The sequence below is a fragment of the Xiphophorus hellerii genome, chromosome 17 (assembly GCF_003331165.1).
Source record: "Xiphophorus hellerii strain 12219 chromosome 17, Xiphophorus_hellerii-4.1, whole genome shotgun sequence".
Lineage (NCBI taxonomy): Eukaryota > Metazoa > Chordata > Actinopteri > Cyprinodontiformes > Poeciliidae > Xiphophorus > Xiphophorus hellerii.
In genome coordinates, this window is record NC_045688.1 from 10,657,447 (window position 1) to 10,683,087 (window position 25,641).

Genomic DNA, 25,641 nt, shown 5'->3' on the forward strand with positions numbered 1-25,641 from the left:
TCAACAGTTGGAGTTCAGTTGCTCTTCCTTTAATGCAATCTCTTCCTTCCAGCCCAGATCACTTTCGCATCGAGCTTCGCGCAACGTCACGATAAACAGTAAGAACACTTTCACTTGCCTTGATTAAAAGCTTGTCAACAGGAGAATAAGAGCAGATGGAAACTGGCTAAGACTTTAAACATTCAACGGCGTTTCGGCACACGCAGCCGACTCGTTTCAGGCAGAATTAAACCACCAATTAGATGGTATATATATATATATAAAATTTGTCTTTAAGAAATAAACCTTCATAAAACATTTTAAATACTTTGTAGAAACTCATGATTGGACCTTATCTAATTTTCAACATATAGATGATTTTTTTTTCCTAGTATAGCACAAATTTGGACATTTGGCACAACTAATTTTAAATACACCCCTTGTAATACATATGTACACACACACACACACACACACGCGCGCGCGCGGACAGACAGCAGTAGGTGAAGCCGAAGCTTTATGACAGCTCAGACGACCTGGGTGATGTTTACAAAGATAAGATTATGTGATGAAGAAGGAACAAAGTGATCATAAAAGAAAGAAAAAGTCTGGAAAACAAGTCCAAAGTTAACCGTACTAAACGGTCTGGTCTGCCAGTGTTGGAAACGGAAACACATTTCAGGTTGTAGTATTTTTTGAAATTTCTCAAAAAATGTTTCTACGTTTTTTTATTTTAAAAAGAGTAATTTTTGCCTCAACCTAAGATGGGACTTCCTATTGTATATTCAGGCTCTGCAGGTGTTTGAGTGAATGAAAAAATCAAATCAAATCAAACAAGTCCTCAAATTAAAAATAACCTTGTGTTTTCTCATGAATGAGACACTACTCTCCTTTTCCAAAGCCTTCACATCATAAACATCCCACACTGTACACGTCCTGTTTGTGCATCATTTTAAAAAATATAGAAAATATTAAAGAGGTACAGGTTAAAAACACATTTTACAATGCCTCTTAAAGTTATTTACACACATCGAGTGTTCATTCAGCTGTCGAAGTAAAAGGTAGGGAGGCAATTTTCATACAGGTTATATTTTCTCTTGATTTTCAATCCGTTTTCAATTTACATCTTGCAGAAAATTCATAATAAATCTGGATTTGACATTGTGAAAGCATTTTCACAAACCATAGGTGCATTTGGACTGCAGGAACCTTTCCGGGATTATTGCTCCTCCCCTCCATTTCCAATGCGTTTAGCGGAATAACACGATTATTGTAAATGCTGACTCGCAAAAACATCCTGGCTGAGGGGCAGTAAATTTCCATTTACCCCCCAGAAACGTACAAAAAACCCCAAAAAAAGTTATGGTGGCAAACAATGTCATGGGAAATTAAGTTCAGGGTATCATGTGAGGGTTAGCATTTCTTTAATTTTTATATGTAGAATCTTTTCTTTTGTTCGAAACTAATGATATTTTGAAAAAACAAATCAGTAATCAAATACAGGGAGATCCATCTTTTTTACTGGATCACTTTATCAGACTGCTTTGAAGTATGAGGAAAAACATTGACGTTTGCAGAAAGAGCAGAGAAACACGTTCAAGATATTTCAAACAAGTCCTAATGTTTTATATAGAGATGCACCCATCAGACATTTCCTGGCCACTACAGACACAGATTTAGATTTTTTTTTCTTTTCTTAAAGGAATACAACAAATTAGGAAGAAATTTGTTGTTACGTTTCCTAACAGCAGCAATAAACTATCCGGTGCCTAAGTTGGCTTCTGATTCTCCTCTCAGGGTGTTAAAGGGAAATTTCAGCTTTTCTGGAATCCAAATCTAATTTAGTTCTCGTTTTACAATCTATACAACATCTCCACTTGTCAAATACAAGCTCAACTGTTGAACAATAAATAGAGATTCCTTAATAGACAATATCATTTCTGATGAATTTTGTTAGTAAAAAAAAAAATTAAAAAATGCTTTGATTACTCTGTTTAAATCAAAATGACAGCAGGTCTAGTAAAAAAAAGAAAAAAAAACAAAGTTGTGAAATGACAGCTTTTCCATCTTGAGCAGAATCTCAGTATTTGATGTAAATGCAAAAATGTTTATTTAAATAGACGACTAATATTTGTTTTTAAGAAATTCAGATTCTTTCAAAAAAAAAAAAATTGCAACAAGGAACTAACTTAGAACATTATTTCCATTCTTATCCAGACATAGAAAAATAATCAAATGAAATCCTAGTGGTGTGCTTACCGAACAAATATAGGGGCTGATTTTAGTTTTGATGCTTTTGATAAAAAAAAAAGTCTTATATGTTGGTATTTCACCACAGAAGAAAAAAAAAAATAGAATCAGATTTTGATCTCTGGCCAACTAACTGATCAGTGCATCTCTACTTTGATATCTAGAAATATCAGTTCAGATAAATCCACCAGAGCTGCAGTCTGCTGGATTTAACACTTCAGACAGAAGATGGTGTGCACACGCTAGTTAGGTGACGCCGCAGGCTGAACTTTAATTAGTAGCATTGCGTCAGAAGAGGTCACCGAACAGGATGGTCGTGTCCAGTTTAAGTATACTGAGGTAGAACGTATTGAAAACTTAAGCTTTTTTTTCCCCAAAGTACATTTTAAACTTCATTTACTTTTGAAAAGCAGTGCAGGAAAGCAGATTTAATAGCTATTTTATCTTTATATCATTATACAACTGTAAAAAAAAAAAAAAAAAAAGAAGAAAAAGTTTACACAAAGTGAAACAAAGGGATTTTTGAACTTGAAGGTGTTTTCTTTTTAATAAATATTCATGTGTAATATATTTACCGTTACCATCGCGCGTTGATGACATTACCATGGAAACATTCTGCACACCGATGTGCTGCTGCAGCCAGCTACTCTTTTCATTTGTATTTTTTCCCACAGCCCGCACGTCGCCGCTAAAAAGGTAACCGCGACGGTTAGTGAATCAAAACATTCGTACAAAGTTTCAATAAGGCATCCCATAGTTAAAGTTCATTCACACCAGCAGTGTCCAGCCATCCTTGGTTTTTTTTTTCCCCTCCCCAACGCTGCAGTCTGAATCTTGCCAGCATCAGAGACGTTTCAGTCTTCCATCACAGTCCTGGCAGCAGCTTTGGTCAGTCTTGAAGCGAGGGGAAGAAATAATAAATACAGGCGAGCCGAGGCTCTGAGGAGTCTTTTAGATTTCATGCAAGAGACTGTACAGACTTCCTGTGAACTGTCCCGAGTCGGGACAGGCGAGGCGGCGGCGCGGTGAGGTCCTATCTGCAGGAGGAGCCCAGCACGCTGCCCGTCGAGGGGGCGCCGGTGGTGGTGCTGTAGTGAGGGTAGTTGTCGTTCGGAGGCGGGCTCGGGAGGATGGAGTTCCCGTTGGTGGGGGAGCAGCTGAGCTGGAGCCTCCGCAGGTACTCGGCGTGAACGGGTTTGTGGCTCTGCAGCACTTTGATGGCGTCGTCCACGGTGAACCACTCCCGCTTCCGGCCTGCAGATGGAGACAGAGGACATAAATATGTTGGGAGGCTAAACAGAAAAAAGAAACTGAGCTGCAATAAGTAAAAACTTGATAGATATTTCAGTTCTGATGCGTACACTAGAATTGGACTTCTATTCCTACAAAGAACACCGTAACGCAGGTAGAAGGTGTTCTCTGGACACGCCGATGCTGCCATCTGCAGCTCTGACGACAGTGGTTTACTGCAGCTGCAGCTGAGATCCATGGCCTAGATTTGCAGTCACCTGTTATCACTGTATTCCCCATTCAGTCTCCAATCAGCAGAGAGGCCTCCACATAAATAAAAGCCATGCTGTGTATGTTGCATAAGGAAAGCTGTACCTATGTTAACCGAGTCCTCCCAGGCCTCCAGCGTCTCCGTCACAGTCAAAACATAAACGTACGTCCGGTGCTTCCGGTCCTGGTTTTGCTTTATGTTACAGGAAAAAACAAATAGACAACGATGCATAAGTTTTAGGACTAGCGCCGAGTTTATTGCGTAAATAGAAGCAGATTAGGATCCTTTCGTTATCTAAAAAGTGCTGCATTATTTATTTGGTTGTTCGTCTCACAAATATAGAAGAAGCTTACCTCGAACACGCCGAGAAGGCGTCCCAGTTTGCCCTTCACGCCGGCCTGGGGAACAAACGAAAGGTTTTACTTTCAGCTGAAGAGACAGATTCCCTCTGGGTGTGGTGTGAGCCGCCTCTCCACAAAAATCAGTCACGACAAAAGAAAAAAAGGGCAGCACTCCAGTATTATTTTTGATTTTTTGTCAAAACAATAGAAATTCTGTATAGGATTAACACATAAAACTGACTGAATCTTATTTTAACCCCTTTTGTCATTTCTCGTTTATGTGAAAGACTGAAAACCATGGATCATTGTCCTTTAAACATCATCATTTACAACCGTGTGTTAGTCTGTCACATAAAAACTTCAAATTTGAGGCTATGACATCAGAAAATATATTTTAAAAATGGATGGATACTTTTGCAAACACACAGGCTGTGTTTGTTGTGGCTCCAGTCCCTCATCCCTTTTCAGGGGCCATAATGTCTAAAGGACCATACACAATGTTAAATGAGGGTTCCACATAGAGTCCATTACACAATAAAAGCCACATTTATCATTTCTAGTGTCTTATCGCCTTGGTAAAACCCCTGCTGTCTCCTTATTGCAGGAAGGCCATTATATCTTCCATGACGGTCATTTAATAGCCAAGATGTACTTGACACGTATCAAATCGCGGGCAGGACACAGGACATGTGCCCTGCCCGCTATTCAGCATGCTTGACATCCGGCGACCGAGGCCACACGGGGGTCTTCGTAGCCAATTTTAGACGGCTGACGCAGCAGAGAACAAGTGGTTCCCAAACAGCGACACCTCAGAAACGCCGGGCGACCCCCGAGTGACCGAGCTGCTGTCGCCATAGCCGCTTGGAAACCGTTTCGTCAGGGTGTGTCACGCTTCCAAACATATCAGCTCCCCTCACTGGGTATATCAACCAAAGTACGCAAAAGGTAACCGAGAGACTTAAGCTTTGGATCACATTTGTTTAATTTGCAATACACTCGAGACAAAACCTGGCCTCCGACTCGAAATGTGTGTGAAAAAAAGAAGAAGAAAAAAAGGTCTCCAGTTTTAGCACAGATCCCTGCACATTTAATAAATATGAATAAAAAAAAACTCTTAAGAAACTTACTTTTTATTGCAAAAGCATAACCTAACAATAAAAATGTAGTTCATTTTAGGGAGAATATTAAAAAATATATATGTTTTATCAATAACCTCTGCAACCCCAACCATTCCTATTAATTTATATTTTACTTTTATAAAGTTCATTAGAGAAGCAGGGTACTTTTAACTCATAATTTATGACCTTCGGTTTCTCTGAGATGTAAACATGATATACAGTAAAAAGGCCAGTGTCTTTTAGACACGCTTCAAAATGGGAAAGACAACAGTGCATAACAGCTACAAAACACCAATCTACACAGATATTTTAGGTTCTTTTTGTCCTTTTCATTTACAAGAGAAATAGGTCCAATCACATTTATGCTACATGAAGTTAAGGAAGTTCCTAAAATCTACTAAGTAAAATACTAATTACTTCTCTCACTTTCATTTATTTTATAGTCCGGAAAAGGTGACAACAAACAAAACAAACGTATACAATATCTTAAAGCGGGATTTTTAAAACTTTTACATCTTCGCCAGGCCACTTTCCTTCTGATTAAATGTAGCGGGTGCTTTGTTTTCAAACACAGAGCTGTGTACAACCATCTAGCAGGAACTCTGAGGCCGGCTTTGTAATTTCTCATACCACGAATCCCCGCGATATTAAAAACGAGGCCACAGATTTACTGACCTCCTCGAAGACTTCTCGCACCGCCGCGCCCCAGGGCTCCTCCTCGGGCTCCATCCCTCCTCCGGGAACGATCCACTGATCCGGGTGCCGACTGCTGCTGACCAGCAGAACCTGACGAAAACAAAAAACATGTTGATTAACCGCGATACATTTATCTTTTTTTTTTTTAATACCTCCATTTCATTTAAGTACAAACCGACGCAACATAACCTACATTTTCAGCCGTTTTTGCAATAAAACAGAAACGACACACAACCGAGATGCTCCTCACAGATCAAAGTCAGCTAAACCGAAGATATTCTCAGCGTTCCCCCCGTGAGGCCTTGTTAAAGGCTCGAATTACACCACTGTTGCAGTGTTCACCGATCCGAATGGATCAGATCCGCCTGTGCAGGTTTGGTGGCAGGATCCGTCTTAGGAATCAAAACAAGACATGAGAGAATCTGCTGTCAACATCGTCACATTTGCTCCATCGTCAACGCGGCCGATGTTTCCACAGGGGGGCTTGGGTGGCAAAATATCAGCACCCAACATCGCTAGAAGTTGTATTAACTAAGAAAAACCAGGGGAGGAAGTAGAAGTTTCAAGAAGACAAAGCGCTTCAAGTTGGATCAACTCTTAATAAGATATAATTCACATCAGTGAGCGTGAATGTATGTCGATGACGGAAACAGCTTGAGCAGCAGATGGTGAAATCCACCTCCACCGAGCTGCTGATCGGCAGTAATCTGCCGCAGGAGTCAGGCTGTCACTTAATCCAAACAGGGATTTCGCATAGCTTCCCTTACATTCTCTAATGGGATTGTGGCAGCAGTCACAGGAGGCCCTCGGATGAGGCTCCTCTCAGGGGTGGAATCGGGGGCCAAAACCCGACCGTAAGCTGCCTCCGGCACGTGCAGCAGCAAAAGCCCAACTCAGACACCGGCCTCGGTGTCGCAAGAAGAATGTTAGGGGTTAGGGTGAAGCAGAGGAATGGGTTGAAAAAATAAAAACAAAAACAATAAAAGCTGTGGTATAGGTGCAACTCTTCTCTAATTTACGCTAGAGGACAGGCTAGAGGAAGAAATGGTTTTCCGCTGACAGCAGGAGATGACGTCTTCTCAGGGAGGTGAGAAGTGTAAGGGGCAAACGTAAACTTCACGTCCAAATCCGAAGCCATTCCGGTCAGAGGTTAGCACATTTTCTGTAGGTCTCAGGTAGGTTTTTAAAGCTTAAACTCAAATGCTCTCAATTCATTTAAACATACATTTCCATCAAGGCTAATCTTTAAAATAAAAGCTGCACAAAACACACTTAAAGAAGGACAAATGTATAAATGATTGGCAAACAGATGGAGAATATGGATGGTTGGGTGATTTGCAAAGTCGACATTTTGCCACATTACAGCCACAAATCTAGAAGTATTTCAAACTTTGATCAAAGCTGTCCTGTATGTTAAAGGTTGCTACACTACCACAGTCTCTAGTTCGTTCCCCCCCCCCCCCCATTCTGCAGCACATTTCCTTCCAGGGTCCCCTTTTTTTAAAACATCCCAACAGCATGATGCTGCCACCTCCATGTTTCACAGTGGTTTCTACAGGCATTTGCAGTTTTCTACTACATATGCCTGTTTGCAAGTTGGACGAAAACTATAATTTTGGCCTCATCCGACAAGGATGATATGATTGTGGATGTCATCCAGAGCTTGCTGTGAGCTACAAACAGGTTCGCTTTCAACAATAGCTTTGTTCTCTCTGACTTCTATGACTAATGCTTGTCCCATTGACAGATTCCTCCGCCTGATTTCTTCAGCTCCCCCAGATAGAAGGCGTGAACAGAAATGCACTCCATGCTTTTCCGGTTTCTATTTGTCAAAAAAACAAAGACATTAATGTTCTCTCTGCTTCACAACCATCCCACCGGTTTGTTTCACCAGACATTAAAATCCCAAAAAGTAAGAAGTTGTTAAGGGAGCAAATGTGGAAGGGTTCAAAATGTCAGAGTTTTTTTGTAAAGTGCCGTCTTAAGTTTATATGACAGGAGACAGTTTTCATTATTTACCAGGACATGGAAAGTCAGTCATTTTCTATTCTTTCCCAGACTGCCTAAACATCCCCTCAGGAGCCTAGAGCTTCTTTTTCATTACTGGATCTTCAGGTTCTTTATTGGCTTAGCTGTGTCACGATTAAAATTTTTTTTTTTCTTTCATTCCTATCTGTCCAACAGTGTTAGTCTGCCGGCCTGCAGCCAGCGGGGCTTAAAGGGGACGTGCTCCAAGCCGACAGCGGGGATGTATACAAAACAAGAGCCGGACGGCTTCCGGTGGCAGCGGGGACAAAAGAGATTTCTGCTCTGCTTGCTCCATTTTTATCTTTTTGTTGTCACCAGAGAGGGAGTCGGATCGGTCAGCAGCACAGGATTTATTCAGGCTTTATTTATTTATTTTTTTTTAAGTCAATGTGCATTTAAAAAAAACTTATCATGCAGCAAAACTGTTTTACCAGAGAATGAATTTATCTTTCTCGGCGCTTTCCCAAGCAGCAGTGGCTCACACTACACAGGCAGCGGTTTAAAGTGGGCCCAAGTGCAAAAACAAAATAACTGGCATCATGATGAGAGCAGGGTCAACAGTCAGCTGACAGCTGAAACCTTACCGCAGCTCCACATGCATTCATAAAGAGGGTAAGGATGAAGGAAAAACCTCAGAGGAAGCGCTGCTGCGGTGTTGAATGACGACATTTCATCAAAAGACTGACGAGCCAGATGATCTGAACATGATTTAAATCCTTCTTTGGAGTAAGAGAATAACTGAATATATGATTAAACCTAGGCGAGGACATCGCCTAAAACGGACAACCGGCACGGATACTCCGGCGGACATAAACACGTCCTGCTTCTCCCTAAAGAGGCACGCTTGGTAGCTGTCGATTAAAGGATGCTCTGAATGCGAGAGCGGGCACGGCACCAAGAGGAGGGACTGATGGGAAGTGCAAAATCGGAGCTGCTAAAATGGGAGTAAAGTCACTAATGCACATAATAAATGTTTCAGGTTACATTAAACGTGGGAGGAAACACTGATTATGTCCTTTTAATTGTCCCAGCATGACTTTATTAACAACCTGCTGCAGCATTCACCCTCTAGGTTGTAATTTGGTTGTCATAATAAGGGTAAGACATCCATCTGTTGAATGATTACCTTCAGTTTACCAAGATACAACTCTATTATTTCAATGAAAAAGTTGTAATTATATAATTTTAAATGCAGGAACGTGGGAGTTACATTCAACCTTAAATTGGGACAGATGCCATTTACTGTTCGCTGATGAGATTAAACGCGAAGCTACAGCCTTTTAAAATGCTTCACAAAAAGAAAGAAAAACAGAAAAACTGAAATCAGATGAGTTTCAAAACAGCAGAGACCAGTGATCAAGCGGTTTGAAACTGAAAAATGTAATTTTTTTTCTCTGGTCAGTGAACAGCTCTCCATTCTGAGGATTTTGCTACCGAATCCCAACATTATGGACAGTTTCAGGAGGTTTTAAACATTATTAATTGGAACCTGTGGTGACAACAACAAATGGAAATTCTTTCTCGCTGGGTTTTTTTTTTGTACGAGGCTGCTATAGACAAGTCCTATAAAGAAACACAGAGCACCTTCTGATGTAGACTGTTATTGTCAGTTTCACTGAAAACATTTCATGAATATCACTTTACAGGTTAGTCAGCTGCAGATCGACATATAGCTTGCATCGTCTATTTGGAAAACCTCAGAAAACATTAATTTAGTTTTCTAAAAATGGACAGTATAAAACAAATAGCAAGGTTTCCCCCAGAAAACTTGATTGGATGCTAGAGCAGTCATTCAAAAACACGGCCTGTCGTGTTTTCGAGTTAAGAAATGTTTAATGTTGACCAGAAATTTGAAAATATCACTTGATAATTATGTGTTATTGAAAGATTGGAAGATTAACACCTGAACACTTCTTAAAAAATGCAAACATTTAAAAACTTAATAAATAAATAAGCAATGCTTAGCCTGGTGGGGGCACAAGTAAAGCCTGGTGGCCCGCCAGGCTTATAATACTCTGGAGAAACCCTGAAATAGTAAAAAGGCTTTCTTTCACCCAACGCTGGGTAGTTACAACATAAAATAATAACAGAGGCTTCATGCAATTAAGCTGTCACTGCTGTCCTTCTGCATTGTCCAACTTGTTATTGGTTTGCTCATTTACTGTCACAGGGTATCGTGACCTAGGGGCTCCACTTTCTCCTTTTCCTCTCCATAACAAAACCACCCGACAGCGTGCGCAGCTCCGATTAAACAACAGCCAGGTGTCATGTGTCTGAGAAGAATTGATTGCGTCGTGAGTTTAAGGAAACCGGATATCGGACGCAAAGCTCGGTTACAATCAAAGCATCCTGCTGGTTCTCTTACTGTACCGTCCAAACGATTGCACGAGTACCCATGTCTGTCATAACCCGACAATTCTGAGAAATGCTTGGGTTGTAACAAGTCTTCTCTGAAGTTCCTTCCAGGTAAACATTGTTCGAAATTTGGAGAAAAAGATAAAAACAAGGCGCTTTGTATGTTCTAAGAAAAGCTGGGTGGGAGTGCAGATAGAAGGTGTTGCAGCAAGTCTAAAGCTGTTCCATGAATTTGTATGTTCTAAGAAAAGCTGGGTGGGAGTGCAGATAGAAGGTGTTGCAGAAAGTCTAAAGCTGCTCCATGAATGCACAAACACATACTGTATCCAGATGTCTTGACTGATTTATCCAACAAATTTCAACCTTACATTCACACTTGCAGATTCAAGCAGAGATGCAGGCTGTGAGCATGTGTGGTTACACAGAAGCTGGCAGTGTTGTAAAGCCAAACACTGGAACGTCCAGGCAGTGGCCGCCCCTCTGCCGACACCAATAACTGCACAAGGTGTAAAACTTTGTTTATGCCATGGGCTAAAATTACACCAACGGGAATATGCAGGATATGGGTTTGGCATATGGACGTGAATATGACTGACAAATTTAAAGAACAAGTCATGAATGTGAATCTCAGGGTTACCAAAAACAAAACACACAGGAGACAAAACAGTGAAGGAAGCAAAGGAAATATTAGATCACCTGTATTTTAGTACAGTTAATTTACGTTGTGTTGCTTTTCTTCTTTATAAAAAATAGTCATGCATGTCAAAAACATGTCTTGATTTTTATTGTTTTTCTCTGCAATCTCTTAAAAACATGTAGAACCCGATTGAAAGTCATCCTTTATCAGTTTGAGGTGGGCGCATTTTGTCTTTTTAATATTTCCTACTAATGTCAGACAAAACTTTCATCACTATTCTGGTATATTTAATAACACTCCGGACACCACATAACAAAACATCTAGCAAGCTTGTTTTAATGATCTGTATATTCCACATATCATGAAACAAAAGACTATTTCACTGCTTTTTTTGATTAGAGCCAAATTAGATCAGTCTAACTTTAATAAAGATTTATCAAAACAAGAATTTCTGTAACTTCCCAATGCCAAAAAGCTTTCATAAGCAAGAAATCCATGGTGTGATTAGCCAAAACAGACATTATATTTTACATTTTTATTAGTTTGTTTTATTGTGTTTTTTTTTGGAGAGAGAATATTACTGTAATATCTGTTTTTATATGTTACTGTCCCTTTAAGAACTTGTGAACATGCCTGTTACGCAGCTGATTGCTGAAGGCCGGCGGGATGCAGCGGCTTTCATAAATGACTACCTCTCCGTCATAGATGCAAACGCAACTTTAGAGTTATTGCATGAAGCTATATTTGATTTCTAGATTTAGAAAAAAGATCCATGGCTCATGTACTTGTCCCTTAACTAAATGCGGGACGATAAACTGCTTTAAAACACCGAAAGCCTCGCCCTCGCGGTCCTCTACTTCCCTCAAGCTAGCAGACAGCTAGCAGGATGTGTCAAATGGTAACCTTCAAAATAAAAGCTTTACGTTTGTAATATCGTACTTTCAAAAGTGCACTTCAACTTGGGGATTTTATTTTGCAAGAATCAAGTCATTTGTTCAGTCGTTTAAATACATGACTTGACGTCGGCGCCTTTTTCTCAACGTCGTACTCCTCAAACTAGCCCAAACTGGCTGGCCCCGGGCGCACCAGCAGCGGTGGCGACAGAGCAGGCTCAAGTCGAGGCGTTACGGAACACAAACAGACACAAATACCGCAAAAGTGAAACCAAAAATGAAAGCCAATATGTGGAATAAACGGATTTGGCTAGTTTGTATCTGTGACCGCGCACCCTGAATGAGCCAGGCCGGAGATTCACAACACACCCGCTGAAAATGTAACAGATTATCCCGCTGCGGGGTCTCGTACCTCCTCCTCCCGTTCATTCTTGAAGCACAGACACGCCGCTCTTTTCTTAAAACCCTCTCCGTCGTACGTCCTGGTCTGGTTCGGCTTCAGCTTCATTATTGTGGATTCCAGATTTCCTCTGCCCTTCTTGAAGATAGAAACCAGCAAACAAAAACAAAACAAGCTTCAGCTCAGTTTGTGTCCAAAGAGTTAACAGCGGTGCCAACGCATCGCCGCTTGCCTTTGCATCCAAGGTCCAAGATGATCTGTCATCAGCTGGGTGACGAGGTATATATGCAAGAGATGTCCCAGTCGTACAACCCTGTGATTCAGCTTACCCTCCAAAACGAAAAAATAAAAAATACTCCCGTCAAAAAAGATAAAGCTCAAAGAGCTCCAGCCAGCGGTAAATGTGTAAGTTCCCACAGGGACACATCTTATGAAGGCTACACCTTCTTGGCCCTCCTCTGGATCCGTAGATACAGGAGCTCTGGGGAGGCGAGGAGCTCATTGGCTGAGCGCCTGTCAGTGGGCGGGGCCAATCTGCTGCTCAAAACAACGCTGACATGTTCTAGCAGTGCAGCAGGAGCAGTTCACATGATGACCTGTGGCTGACGGCGTGTGCAGTCTCCGGTGGGGACAAAAAGGTCCAAAGATGCATTTAGGAGTTTTTACTTTTTGTATATCTCATGTTGCTCAGGTTTATTTACATTCTACTTTCAGTGTGTAATATTGTTCCAACATGGATGTATAAACAATGTTTACTACAGAAAGAAATGTTTTATTAGTAAAAACTTTTGCTTCACAATTCACTCCACTTTGTGTCGGTCCAACGCGGAAAATCCAAACAAATTACACTGGAGTGACTGGTTGTAATATAAAAAATGTGAAGAATTTTAAGGGGTATTGTTACTTTTGTAACATTCTGGGTTAAAATACTTCTTTTTGTTCTTTTTGCTTGTCTAACAGTTACACCATATGCTGTAGTTATACAGCATATGGAACATAGTCAGCCCCTGCAAAAGTGTTATACAAAACAGAGTGCTCCTGTTGATGTCAGTGAGAAGCATATACCTCGTAAAACAAAAATAGATCAGTATTTATGAAACTGACGGCTTTACGATGAACCAAACCACAGCTAGGATACTTAGAACATCTTAAATAACTTATTTAGATGTCATGAGATTAAGTCATTAAAAACATATGAAAGAGGGGGAGAAAACCTTTTTTTTTTTTTACCAATTGATTTTTTTTCTAAACCAGTGATTTATAAAGTAAAGTCTACAAAAGCTATCACTTTTGTGTTTGGATAATTTAGATGACTGTGCAGAAATAAATATTCCCCAACAGCTTTGGCTTGGATGGTTAAGCTGCATGACGGCTCTGTCCCAGGAAGGAATAACAACTGAACTTTGGCTTTTGTGAAAACAAATCCTTATATTGGTAGAAGTCTGGATCCGATATAATGCTCAGTCCTGGATTTTCCAGCCCTGGATTTCCAAATTTGCAAAGCATCTGCACAAAAGGCCGATCAAACCACGTGTCAGTCACTTCCAAACCTCCACATAAAGTCCAGCCCCATTTATTTATTACCAATCACCCGGCTATGTCTGTTTTACTGCAGTTTTATCATTTCACTTCTGCAAGTTCCACTTTTCAGGTTCTACTTTTTCATAAACGTGCACACCAACGCAACATTCTGAGGATTTGTGTTTGCTTAACATGATTTATATTACATTTTCATACACGGTCACTCACGTGTAAAGCCATCAAGTTGATTATTTGGTCAAAGCACCAGATCGGGTGCTTTACGCTCAGTCTGATGTATTGGGAAACAAATCAGTGACTCCCTCCTTCCATTGTTTTCCATGTCATTACTTTGGTCACTTTTTGACCTTTTAATGATGCGTTCTTCTTTTTAACTAAAGGAGTGGAGTCCAGAAATGGGAAGAAGTGTTTGCTCAATCATTTTAAACTCATGGTCCAAAGTTCTACAACGTTTGTAAAAGAAAAAACAAACTGCGGGTCTCTGTTGCAAAACTGTTTCTTTGTCAATGTGAATCAGCACCACTCCCACTGCACTTAAAGTCAAACTCATAAAAATGTTATACTATAAACAGGTGGAGTTTAAAAAAAAAAAAACTGCTAATGCACAATGAGAAGCTATAGCTAATCAGCTGACATTGTTAGCCAGATCTCATTTGTAACCGTGGCAGATAATCAAATTGTAGAGTATATGTGCTCGTGTGCTGACGGCACAATAAAAATCGAGGGCAATATCTTTCGCACAGTTCTGCAGCGCCCTCCTTCACTGGTAAAGGATCTTTGAGTGATGAAAACATGGTAATTAATGAGGTCAAATCAATGTAGGCTCCTCCACATAACCAAGGGACATGATTATTAAAAGCAATCAAGTGACATTCGATCTTTCTTGAAGCGAAATGTAGCTGAAAATGATTCAGAGAATCAAACTAAAATGAGGTCAGCTTAAATGAAAACCTGGCCGATTCTCCCAGAAAAATGAAAATAGGTCATCGTTTGGATTTTTACCACCACAGGGATCAAAGCATATTACCAAATCAACACAAGATTTTTGGTCTTTTTTGCCACTAAATAAATGTAGTAGAATTAAAGGTTGGATTTCTCGAAAAGTTTCTCCTTGGATGAAGCGTGCGTTTTAAAAGTTTTGAGCAATAAAGCGTCCAGGCTTTATCCAGGAACCTCTTACACTAAAACCTGCTGCTTACTGGAAATCAGCGGAAGTGGTTTTGGGATTGCAGAAGTGACTGATGAGCTCACCGCAAGGTGTCACAGGACCAACTCTTCATGACTAAAATAAAATCCTCTTTTATTTCACCTGTACACACGAAACATGGATGCAAAACAAAACAGTTTTGCTGAGAGACCTAACTACTTATTGCTTCCAAGCTGATGTAATCGCTAAAAGCGTACCGACAGCTCGTTTTGTACTGTGACGTGGTTTGATGAAAAACTTTCCCATCGAGAGGGGCTATTTGGAATAAAGCCGTATAACCATTGCAATGTGATTTATAATACGCGCTCCGTCAGAGGCTAAAATTAGAATTTAACCTGCTGAACTCAATCCTATCCGCAAATATAACAACAGATGGCATAATCTGATAAACATCCGCCAGTGGGGAAAATAAAGCTGTCATCATATACTTAAATCAGCTTATCACCATCTTCCCTCATGGCAAAGGAGAGCAGCAAGGAGTTCCTCTTTTAACCGAGGTATGAAGGTGGGGGGCAGAGGATCCGGTTTCCTCAAGCTGTTTCGACAGATGGAGGGGGTGAACGTCAGCTTCGACTTTGTCACAGCCGTCAGACGACGTCTGTCTGACAAATGTCAAACATCACAGGCCCGTCCGCACAAGGAGCACAAAACACACACACACACACACACACACAGCTGTTCGAGCTCCCACACTTAAGAGTCTAATCTCCTTGTTCGTTCGCCCGTGATCTACTGATCTTGGTAGCCAACTCTGAGTAGTAAAATCCTGAGCTGATTAGCTGAGCCATAAGTCTCTTCTTTGACCTCAACACCGAGCAGGAGCCATGTGAGGGCATCATAAAGCAGAAATCACAGCTACAAAATGTCCCACCCCAACATAAATTACTCAGAATAATTGAGCACCTCCTAACTCTAAGTTCTTGGACGTTGGACAAGCTTTAAATATAAATCCGATCTCTGCTCTCATCAACACTTCGGTTTACAAACTCATCCTTCTTCATAAATGTTCAATTTCAACCAAAGTTGGGGGGCGGGGAGGATTTGGGAAACTGGACGACTGTTCTCGGAGGAGGGTGAAACTCAGCCGGTGACGAAGTGAACTTCTGATGGCTTGTGAAGGCTGCCGAAATAGACCTGACCCGTCGTCAGATATTAGACACAGACGATGAGTCTTCTTTTAAATGGTTTATGACTCGAGTAAAGTTGTTTTTTCCGCTAAGCCGGCAGCCGAGAGCCGAGAGCATCCCGTCATTTCTGGCAGCTGATAAATTACCAAACATTCCTTCCTGTTCTTTGCTACTTTTTGGTCTCCACCACCTTCTGAAGATCCTCTGGGGGTTTATTAAGTGGCGTGAGAGTAAAAGAGGGCTGCTTTAAAAAGCATGTATCCCCTTTTGGTTTGATCCATCGCATAAAATGCAACACTCTGAAATGTGTGGCTATGATGCGACAACAGGGCAGAAAGCTTAAAGGGCACGAATGTGTTAGCATGGCACTGTACGCTGAGATTCAGAAGAGGTGAAGCTGCTGGTGATGGATCACTGATAATAATGTGTTGTGAGATCTGATGGCCACTTGTTGCCACACACTGAGATCTATCATAATGATAGCTGTGGATAATCCTGGCTCAGTGGGAAGAAACGTTACTGTAGATGAATTTCTCAGAGTGAACAGATCAGGTGTTTTCTTTCTGGACAGCAGATTTGCTTAATTGGGCGTCCTATATAAAAAAATAAATGAATATACGACATCTTTTAAATAAAGTTTTTTTTTTGGGGGGTGGGGGGGAACTGTGTAATACCATTGTTAGCTGCTGATAAAAAGATGCCTTTGTCTGTTTGAGAACAAAAACACTGGCACTGTGTAATCATGGGGAGGCTGAGGTTTAAGGAGCATTAACAAAGCCAGACGGTGCGATCGGGTGTGGGAGCGTTGTCTGAAACAAACCCACACAGCAGCGGTGACGACACACAGGTCTTTTAATTAAGATTCTCCATGGTTTCCTTTAAGACCACCAAGCTGGAGGTTTTTAAATAATAAAGTAAATCCTGGGGAACATCAAAGGAGTAAGACGTCAAAACAATGGCAAGTAAAGAAACATCTTTGGTCTCCAGTGTTTCTGAAACATTTATTGCAACGTGTCACGTTTTTCTAAAATGACATTTTGCGTTTTTCTTAGAACACAAGTATTGCCGTCATCTCAATTGTAAACCCAGTAAACCTGCTCTATCATGTGGGCAAAAATATTTGTCCCACTTTAGGATCCGCAACCTGCCATGCAGCTCCGTTAAAAGTTTAACTTGACGTCCAAATAAATGAAAACATTTTAAGAAATGTAGTATTTTTAACGCTTTCTAACTCGCTTCACTTTTCCAAGCATTAGGTCCAATCTCATTAAGCTCTGCACCTTACGTTTTGCCATATTGTTCTTTTTTTTTTTTCGCATTCAGTTATGGATACTGATGTCAAGCATTAGTACATTTCCACGACGAGCTCATGCTCTCAGTTTAAAGTGTTAAAGCTCAACAGAGTTTAAAAAGCGAGTAAAAGTTAAGGGCTTTTTCTACCGAGTAGGCGAGGATACCTTAAGCACATCTTTTTGGTAAACATGTGTTGAGTGCAAATAAAGGTCTTCTGGTGACACACACGCACACAAAAAAAAACCTAGAATCAGGCTTTGGAACATCATGATATGCCAACAAACTCTTAGCTAAAATTAGTCGCAGTAATGAGTGACCTGACAGGCCTTGTTTTGCCCTCGCAGGTGCAAAGGCGGGAAAACAGAACCGGCAGCTCGCAGTTCACGTGAAATCCCTCCGGCCGCATGCGTTTCGCTCGATCAAACATTAACGTCTGCCATATTTTGTGCACATCCCTAATGAGTGCAAAACGGGCCGAGCTGTCGTAGCAGGCTTTACTTAGTGCAATTGAAAGGCAGGATGGCGACTCGGGCTGGTCACATTGTCTGGTGTCCAGCAGTCGCCCAACAACGGCACCAGTCTGTGAACATGGCTGACAACTAAAGGTTGAATATAACAAATGCTGCCGAGGAAGAAAAAAAACAACAAATTTACTAGCATGCATGCGTGCAAATGCATTGGAAAGTATATCAATATCATATCATACATAAATGATGAGTGTAAACATGTTGACCTTTGAGACATACAGCATCATTTATTCCCTTTAATGCTGCTGGTTTTCATAGATGGGAAAAAAAAAAACTTGATTGAGGCTCTTCCACGTTTCTTTTGGTCTCAGGCCAAATTGTGGCGCGACACAATCGCAATCATTCCATCAGAATCGATCAAACTATTCGGTTTAAAGGTTGGAACAGGTTTGGGGAGAAAAATATTTTGGTTTTTAGATTAGATTCAATCTATGGACAGAAATGCTAATATTGTCTCAGCAAAAACTCTCCATTTAAAGTATTTAAATGGAGACAAATATGAAATAAGGTTTGGTAAAAAAAAAACGGACTCCGTCATGACAACACGACCGCCGGGTTCAATGGACTGCATCAGGTTCTAATGATAAATGAAGTGCTCCTGTCTCCAACAGTAACAAAGTTATTGACCAAAGTGTAAATAACGTAACATTTGATGACAGAAAGCCTCAGATGAATTTTAATTGCAGTTTTTCACTTAAAGACAATACCCCTAAAATAGTGCCTTTGTGTTTAGCTTTCTTTCTTGAATGGAGGTTTTGTTTTATCATTGAAAGCACCCCTGGTTCAGTGCTTCAGTGTTTAGCATCATCTTCTTACTGGACTTTGCCATTAACGGTACTTTTGCTGCCATTAACCTTATATTCTCTTAGAAAGGACGGCTGACGTCATGCATCTGATCTTAGCTGTGTGTTTTTCTTTTTTAGAGTTATTGATGTAGCTGTTGCTGTCACTGTATTTCTGTGCTTCCTGTTTCTCTTTCCCATCGAAGGTACCACTTGCTCTCTGTTTTTCTTCTGCGTCTCCTTCCTGTCCACTGGCCCAATAGGAGAGAGATTGCAAGAGCCTCAGATTCAATAGCAAACTTTTTAATAAGTAACATTTTATCATGAGCTGAATTCGTATTGGTGCAGGACTGAATTAGCAAGTTTGTCTCTTTCGTTATGTTTTATGCGATCAGTTACTGGAATAAATTTTGACTTGTAAGCCAGAACCTGCTCAGTAACGGCGTAGCAACAGTATTTATGAAACATTTTCTCAACCCAAAACAGATACTCTTAGAATATCATTCTTTTTTCTTTTTTTTTTTAATAAAGTGCCACACCTCTTCCAAGCTGTCCAGATTTTGGTTTCTTGACAGCTGCAGCACATGAATTGCCTCCTGGAACGGCATGACGACCATTCATGCTGCAGCAAAAATTCTCCTCGCGTCGACATTTTCTAAACGTCTGGAGTCTCTTTTCCACGTCCCTTCCCCGAGGTGTGGTGCTGTTTTATGAATGAGTTGTTATGCAAGAAACAGTGACCTGAATACAGACAGAGAAAAAGATGAAGGGAGGGAGGAGGGGAGGATGACAGAGGAGGACCGGAGGAGACTCTACTCCTGCAACTCAAGTAACATCATCTTCCTGTGAAAAGAAATCCTGACTCATGTTCTTTGTGCTTGTTGACACCTACGTTGCAACTGTTTTTCTGCTCAGTGCTTTTTTGTTATAAGGATTGTTGTGTTTGAAAGCACAGTAAAGTTGGAGATTTATGATTGTTTGCTAAGATGGTCAAGGTCAAAAAATTCTTCTAGCAACAACTGGCAGACATTTTGTAGTTCTTTTTACATCTTGCGTCACCAAGGCAGATGTGGCTGTGAAAAATGTATATCTTTCCTCTGTTTTTCAGATCGTCACACAAATGTCAACTCAACACAATCATAAGTGGCAATTTTCAAACTGTGATATTATCCACTAAGGGTTAAAAGCTATCCAAACTTTCCTGTATCTGTGTGAAAATATAGTTGGATCCACTAAACAGAACCTGTCTGGCAGCATGAAGTAGCCTTAAAAAAAAAAAATCCACTTCTGACCAAAAGGACACAAAGACTTGTCTCACATTTACCAAAAACAGTCTTGATGATACCCAAGAAATGTGAACTGAGGAACCAGAACTGGAATATTTTTAAACAGAGTTTCATTGATTGTTGATTTGAAATACTTAGGCTTGACAAATGTTCATTTTTTTTTAAAAAAGAAGAATTTGTTAAGGGGGTAAATAGCTGCAACTCCAACACATCTTGTGAACACTTTATCCTCAAAACACTTAGAAGGGGAGCGAGTTAATATACGATGTAACTCTACTCAGACATTTCTACATCGTCCTGTTGGACCTTCCACATCTCTGACACAGATTCAGATACAATTTAGCTGCAGCCAGCAAAAGCCTTTTTATTGAATTACTTAATTACAGAACAGGAGCATCATAGATTAAACTTGGCATAATTGCAGAATGATTAAATTGTCACTCTGAATGATCATTTACACGTTAATAAATCCTGCAACCCCCCCCCCCCCCACTCATCAACTTATCGCTTCATGTGAAGCATCAAAGGTCATGTGTCGACCTGTCTGGGACACGTCAGCAAGACTAACACTTGATAACATGCAGTCAGAGTAAGGTTTGTTTTAATAATCCAATCAGAGATTGGAGAAAGCTACAGAAAAGTTGGAATTTGCTCTGGAAATCGACAACTTCAGCTTTGTGCCTCCGTACTCGTTATCCCGTTCAAACCTCAAACTTGCCAAGGAAACTAATCGACAAAACGGCGACTCGCTGCTGGACAGGCTGCCGATCAGCACCGTGAGCACGACTCCCTAGGAAGCAGGAACACAGAGTCGTGGTGGGTTTGTTTACGCATCGGCTGGTGGTTATCGTGGCTCCCGGTCAGAGACACTGAATGGAAGCTGTTAATTATTTACATTAAACACGGCAGCACGAGACGACTGCCGGACCGCTGGCTGTGTGTGTTTGCAGTGTTTTGTGTTTGTGGGGGTGGGCGTGTGTGTGTGTGTGTGTGTGTCAAGACCCATGTTCCAACTGGATTACTCCACAATACAGTACGTGGTGTAAACCGACGTCAAGCCCTTTTAAAGACATTAAAAAAACAGCACAGCATGAATCCACCATTATTTGTAACAAACAACATGGAAACAAACTGAAAAAACAAGACAATAATTTACTCTGAACCACAGGCTTCATTATATTATAATGGCATCTTATGTGATAGTAGACCAACAGATTCTCAACTGAATTTACGGCGGGACTTTAACTAGGCCATTCTGACACATGTATATGCTTTTATCTAAACAACAGATGTAATTCTGGCTTTTTAATTGTTATTAACCTGTTAAGAAGTAAACTTTTGCCCCAGTTGTAAGTCTTTCTCAGCCTCTATCATGGCATGATTCTGCCGCCACCGTGCCTCTTAATGGGTTATGTGAATTGTACATTTCCTGCCATGCACAGTGGTTTGTTTAAAGGCAAAAAAAAAAATTCATATGTTCAAAATGACTTCCCATGGTTTTCTCTCCAGCTTCAGCTACTGGCTGTGTTCAAGGCCTGTGAATTTGTTCCTCATCGGTCTGCATGATGCTATTTGTCCTTTAATGTTCTCTAACAAAACCTCCTTCACAGACCATCTGGATATAAACCGAGCATCAAGCACACACAGATGACGCCTGAAAGCAGCAGGTTGCACCACATAAAGATGGCTGAATGCAAATAGAGGTCACACTTTTTAAGCTTTTATCTGTTAAAACATTCGAAATCCATCTTTTTGTTCTTCTGCTTTACGCGTTTGCACTCCAAGTGATTTTATAGCGTTAGATCCTGGCAAAATGTATTCAAATCAATCGTCTTCAACATCAAAGCCATTTGCTTGTTTACGTTTGAACAGGGGAAATTCATACAAGGTCAAGCCGCCATTTAATCATAGTAGCAAAGTACTGACAACTTGTGTAAATTCTCTGCTAAAGTCCAACAGCATCCAGGGGATTTGGCAAGAATTTAAAGGCACACACTCACACACGCACGCACGCACGCACGCACGCACACACACATAAATTGGCTCTTGTGTCCTTGTCTGCAGTGTTGTTAGAGAGCGAAGTAGAAAGATGGCTCAGGACAGCCTGTTCTTGCTACTGATGAAAAACTCGGGCGCAGACGAGGAACACCTCTTACTACGTTCCACACACAAACACAAAGTTGCATGTATACGGCTTTATTTTTCTACGTGGATCTTGTTTGGTTTTACTCTTACTAAATATACTCTTGCTAAATATGTCAGGAAGTTATAGTGATTTCTTTTGTTTTGTTTTTCACTTGTAAGGACTAGGGTTTGTTTTTTTTGTGCGTGATGCCTGCTTTAACATGCGTAGAACCTTCCTTTATACATTTTACCAGGATGCCTCAAACACTAAGGCGTGCTGCAGCTGTTTTTTTATGGGCAAGTAAAAAAAAAAAACATACAGCAGTAGCAGCAGCATCAAGAGGTTAAAGACTTGGAGACTTCAAAGGAACAGGTCAGCAGAGTGAAAGGATGGATCAAAACTAACTGGAAAAAAATCACTGCCTGCAGTAATATCCCACTGCAGCTGTCTTGTGTAACCCTAAATCTCTTCAAATAATGAGAGCATGGGGTACCTGCTGCAGCCTCCACAAGGGATTCCCTTTTGGCTTGCTGAATTTTGGTTTTACGCATGGGAGGATAATTAGGGTGGTTATGTAACGAGGGGAGCGGGTGAGGTGAGGTGAGGTGAGAAGGATCGGACTGCAGTGCCCCTCTGGTTTATCTGCAGTGGGACAGGGAAGAGGACGAGAAAGGGGAATGAAAAGTTAAGAAAATAGTGTTGATGAAAAACACAAGGAATATGAAGGAGATAAAAAAAAAAGGTCTGAAGGTTATATAAAACCATTAGGTTTCATAACAGATAGCAGATATCCTCTCTGGTCAGAGGAGCTCCCTCATATTCCCCAGCAACCAGCGGGTTTACATCAGGTGCGCCCAGCAAATCCGGCGTCACCTGACAGTTCATCAGCGGCAGAATGTGACGGGAATGTTTTTACCTGCAGTCAGCAAAGAGACGATCCGCTGTGTCAGAGGAGAAGGCCTATGTTTAGGATCCTCACTCTGGATCGTTGGAGGCGGGTCTTCATAAAAACATCAGGAAAAACGTGCAAACCTAATAATGTCAGTATAAAAAGTTAGTAACAAGTAAAGTTTTGATAGGAACCCTTTAAAGCTGAAATTACTAAATCTTTTTTTTTGTTTTTTTGCCCCACCTAAATCATCCTCCATCCTTAATACATCTAGTAAAAATCGTTGAATAAATTCTTCAAAGTTGTCCATAATTCTGTGTCCTCTCCAAAGTTTACAACGGGATTTTAAGTTTCGACATTTTAAGGTTTTCAGAACCTTTTCAGGTGGAACAAGCCCACAGCATCACAGATATTCCACCGTACTTAACGGTATCCGTGAGGTGCCTTTTCATCCTTTGTATGTAAAGTTGCTTGTAGTTTGTTGTGATTTTATTTTATTTTTTTATTAGGATATTTTCCCTGTTAATATTTTGAACCTAACTGACCTGACCCACAAGGAAATCTCTGTTTTATCTATTAAATTATTTTTAAATTTGATGTGTTTTATAGGTATAATAGGATTTAACGGAAAATTCCCTTTTCTAAATCGACCAGCTTCATTGCATAACCTTTGCTCAGTTCGAATTAACATAATTCAACTAAATACTAGCATTTAAAGTTGGCCTATTTCTGTTTTGAGTAAAAAAAAACAAACAATCTAAACACAGTTGACAGAATCTGTATTGACCTGTAATACAAAAACATGTACTTGTGGTCAGTAATTACATGTTTCCCGTTTATAGTTTTCCAGATATATCTAAGGTCGTGCGTCAGGGACTGACTAACTGTAGGAAATATCACTTTGCTGAGCTGTGGCTGACCGCCGCAACAACAAAGCTGCAACAACAAAGCCCTTTGCAGAGGCAGTGGCCTCACAGGCTGGTTAATGTTTTCTCAGATTACTGCAGATAGTGACGGGAGAATCGTTTCCTGCACTTCCACCCAAAGATCGAGCCTCAATGACTCACTGTTGCCATATAAACCAAAGCATGACCATAAAACACTGAGCTCCTTTTAAACAGAGGACTGGTCACCAGAAAAGTCACCTTTCACAGAGGAATAGATTTAAACTCCGAAAATAGAAAGACTTAATTTTAATCAGATCGTGTGTAAAAGTCTACACTGAAGGAATCAATGGCAATTTTAATAACTCACCTTGTTTGTATACTTTTTGACGAGCAGTGATTGATTCTAGGGTTTTTTTTTTCTGCCTGCAGTGCCCCCTGGTGGCCTCAGGAAGAAATAACCCGAAAGGATTACAACACACATCCATTTTCCTGCTTGTAAACCAACCTTGATAGCAAAAGGTAAGCTTGAAGCTTGATATATTCCAAATCAGTGTTATTTGCTTAGTATTTCACTGGTTGTAGTTAAGAGAAGATGAACAGTAAACTTGCATAAAAAGAAAATAAATGTGGTCTTACCTGACCAGAATACATTCTGCCACGTGTTTGTTGCATTCCCATCATGGTTTGTGGTAAACTACAAGCTGGACTTCTTCTGGACTTCTTCTTGGCACTCTCCCATGGAGTTTAGGTTTTTGTAGTTCACGTCCAACACTTATGCTGTTCATAGATTCGTCCGCCAGAGCTGTGTTTTGTTGCAGCGCTGTCATACTTTTTCCATTTTAAAAGACGAGCTGCTCTGTTAAATGTTCACAGCTCGAAGTATTGTTTGAAAGTGTAACGTGGCTCTGAACATCTCCACAACTTCATTCCTGACCCGTCTGCTGCGTTCCCAATGTTCCACGTTGGGTCGCCACAAAACAGACGGATTATAATGAGATTAAATTACACTCTCTGTCTACTAATTAGGTGACCTCTGAGGTAATTGATGACACTGGTCTTTATTCAAGGGAATCACAATAAATAAATCTGAATTCAAATGGGCAGAATTTTCAGATATTTGCAAAAAAGTTAAAAGCCAGGCATCTTTTCTTTTCTGCTTCACGGCTAAGTCTTACTTCATCTTGGTTAAACTAATATTTTGATAAAACACACTCGTGTCTATGGATGACAAAATATAAACAAATCACAGATTTTATTTGTCCAAAATACAGAAACATATTTTATTCTTGAAATTAGTTTTACCTACATTTTCTGGGGCAGAATTAATCTGAAGGGTAACTTAACATTGATTAAGTTGGTTTGTTTTTGAATACATCAAGTCATTTTGATGAATTTACAACCTGTATTTATTTGTGTGTGGAATCATTTTGTTATTTTCGTGTTTCAGTTATCAAGAAAACAATATGTGGTTCAGTTGAATGAGTTTAAAGGTCACTAGAACCCAAAAACATGGGGTCACTTTGAAACTAATCGTAAATGTGTCAACTGTGGACTTGTGGCCACATGAACTCCGAACTCCAGCGGAAATGATTTAGTAGTTTCTCTAGATTCAACAAAACACGAAACTTGTAAAAACCACTGCAGTCTGAACACTACTCGGCATGTTGACGAGCATTTGTTCTGGCCTGCTGCAGACATGATTCATAGCCAGACGCACGCCTCTTGCATCACTCCTGTGGAAGGTTTGCCCACAAAGGCCTCCAGTTCATTAAGGTTTGATA

General features: G+C 40.5%; 1 protein-coding gene across 1 annotated transcript; it reads right to left on the bottom strand.

The window, feature by feature from the left end:
* Positions 1-13: 13 nt before the first annotated feature.
* nudt4b (nudix (nucleoside diphosphate linked moiety X)-type motif 4b) lies at positions 14-12,653 on the bottom strand. The gene is made up of 5 exons (XM_032589801.1): positions 12,211-12,653; positions 5,865-5,975; positions 4,084-4,128; positions 3,835-3,922; positions 14-3,483 (listed from the first exon to the last, which is right to left on the bottom strand). The coding sequence occupies exons 1-5, from the start codon at positions 12,304-12,306 to the stop codon at positions 3,263-3,265; spliced, it is 561 nt and encodes a 186-aa protein (XP_032445692.1). The 5' UTR covers positions 12,307-12,653; the 3' UTR covers positions 14-3,262.
* Between the last annotated feature and the right edge of the window lie 12,988 nt (positions 12,654-25,641).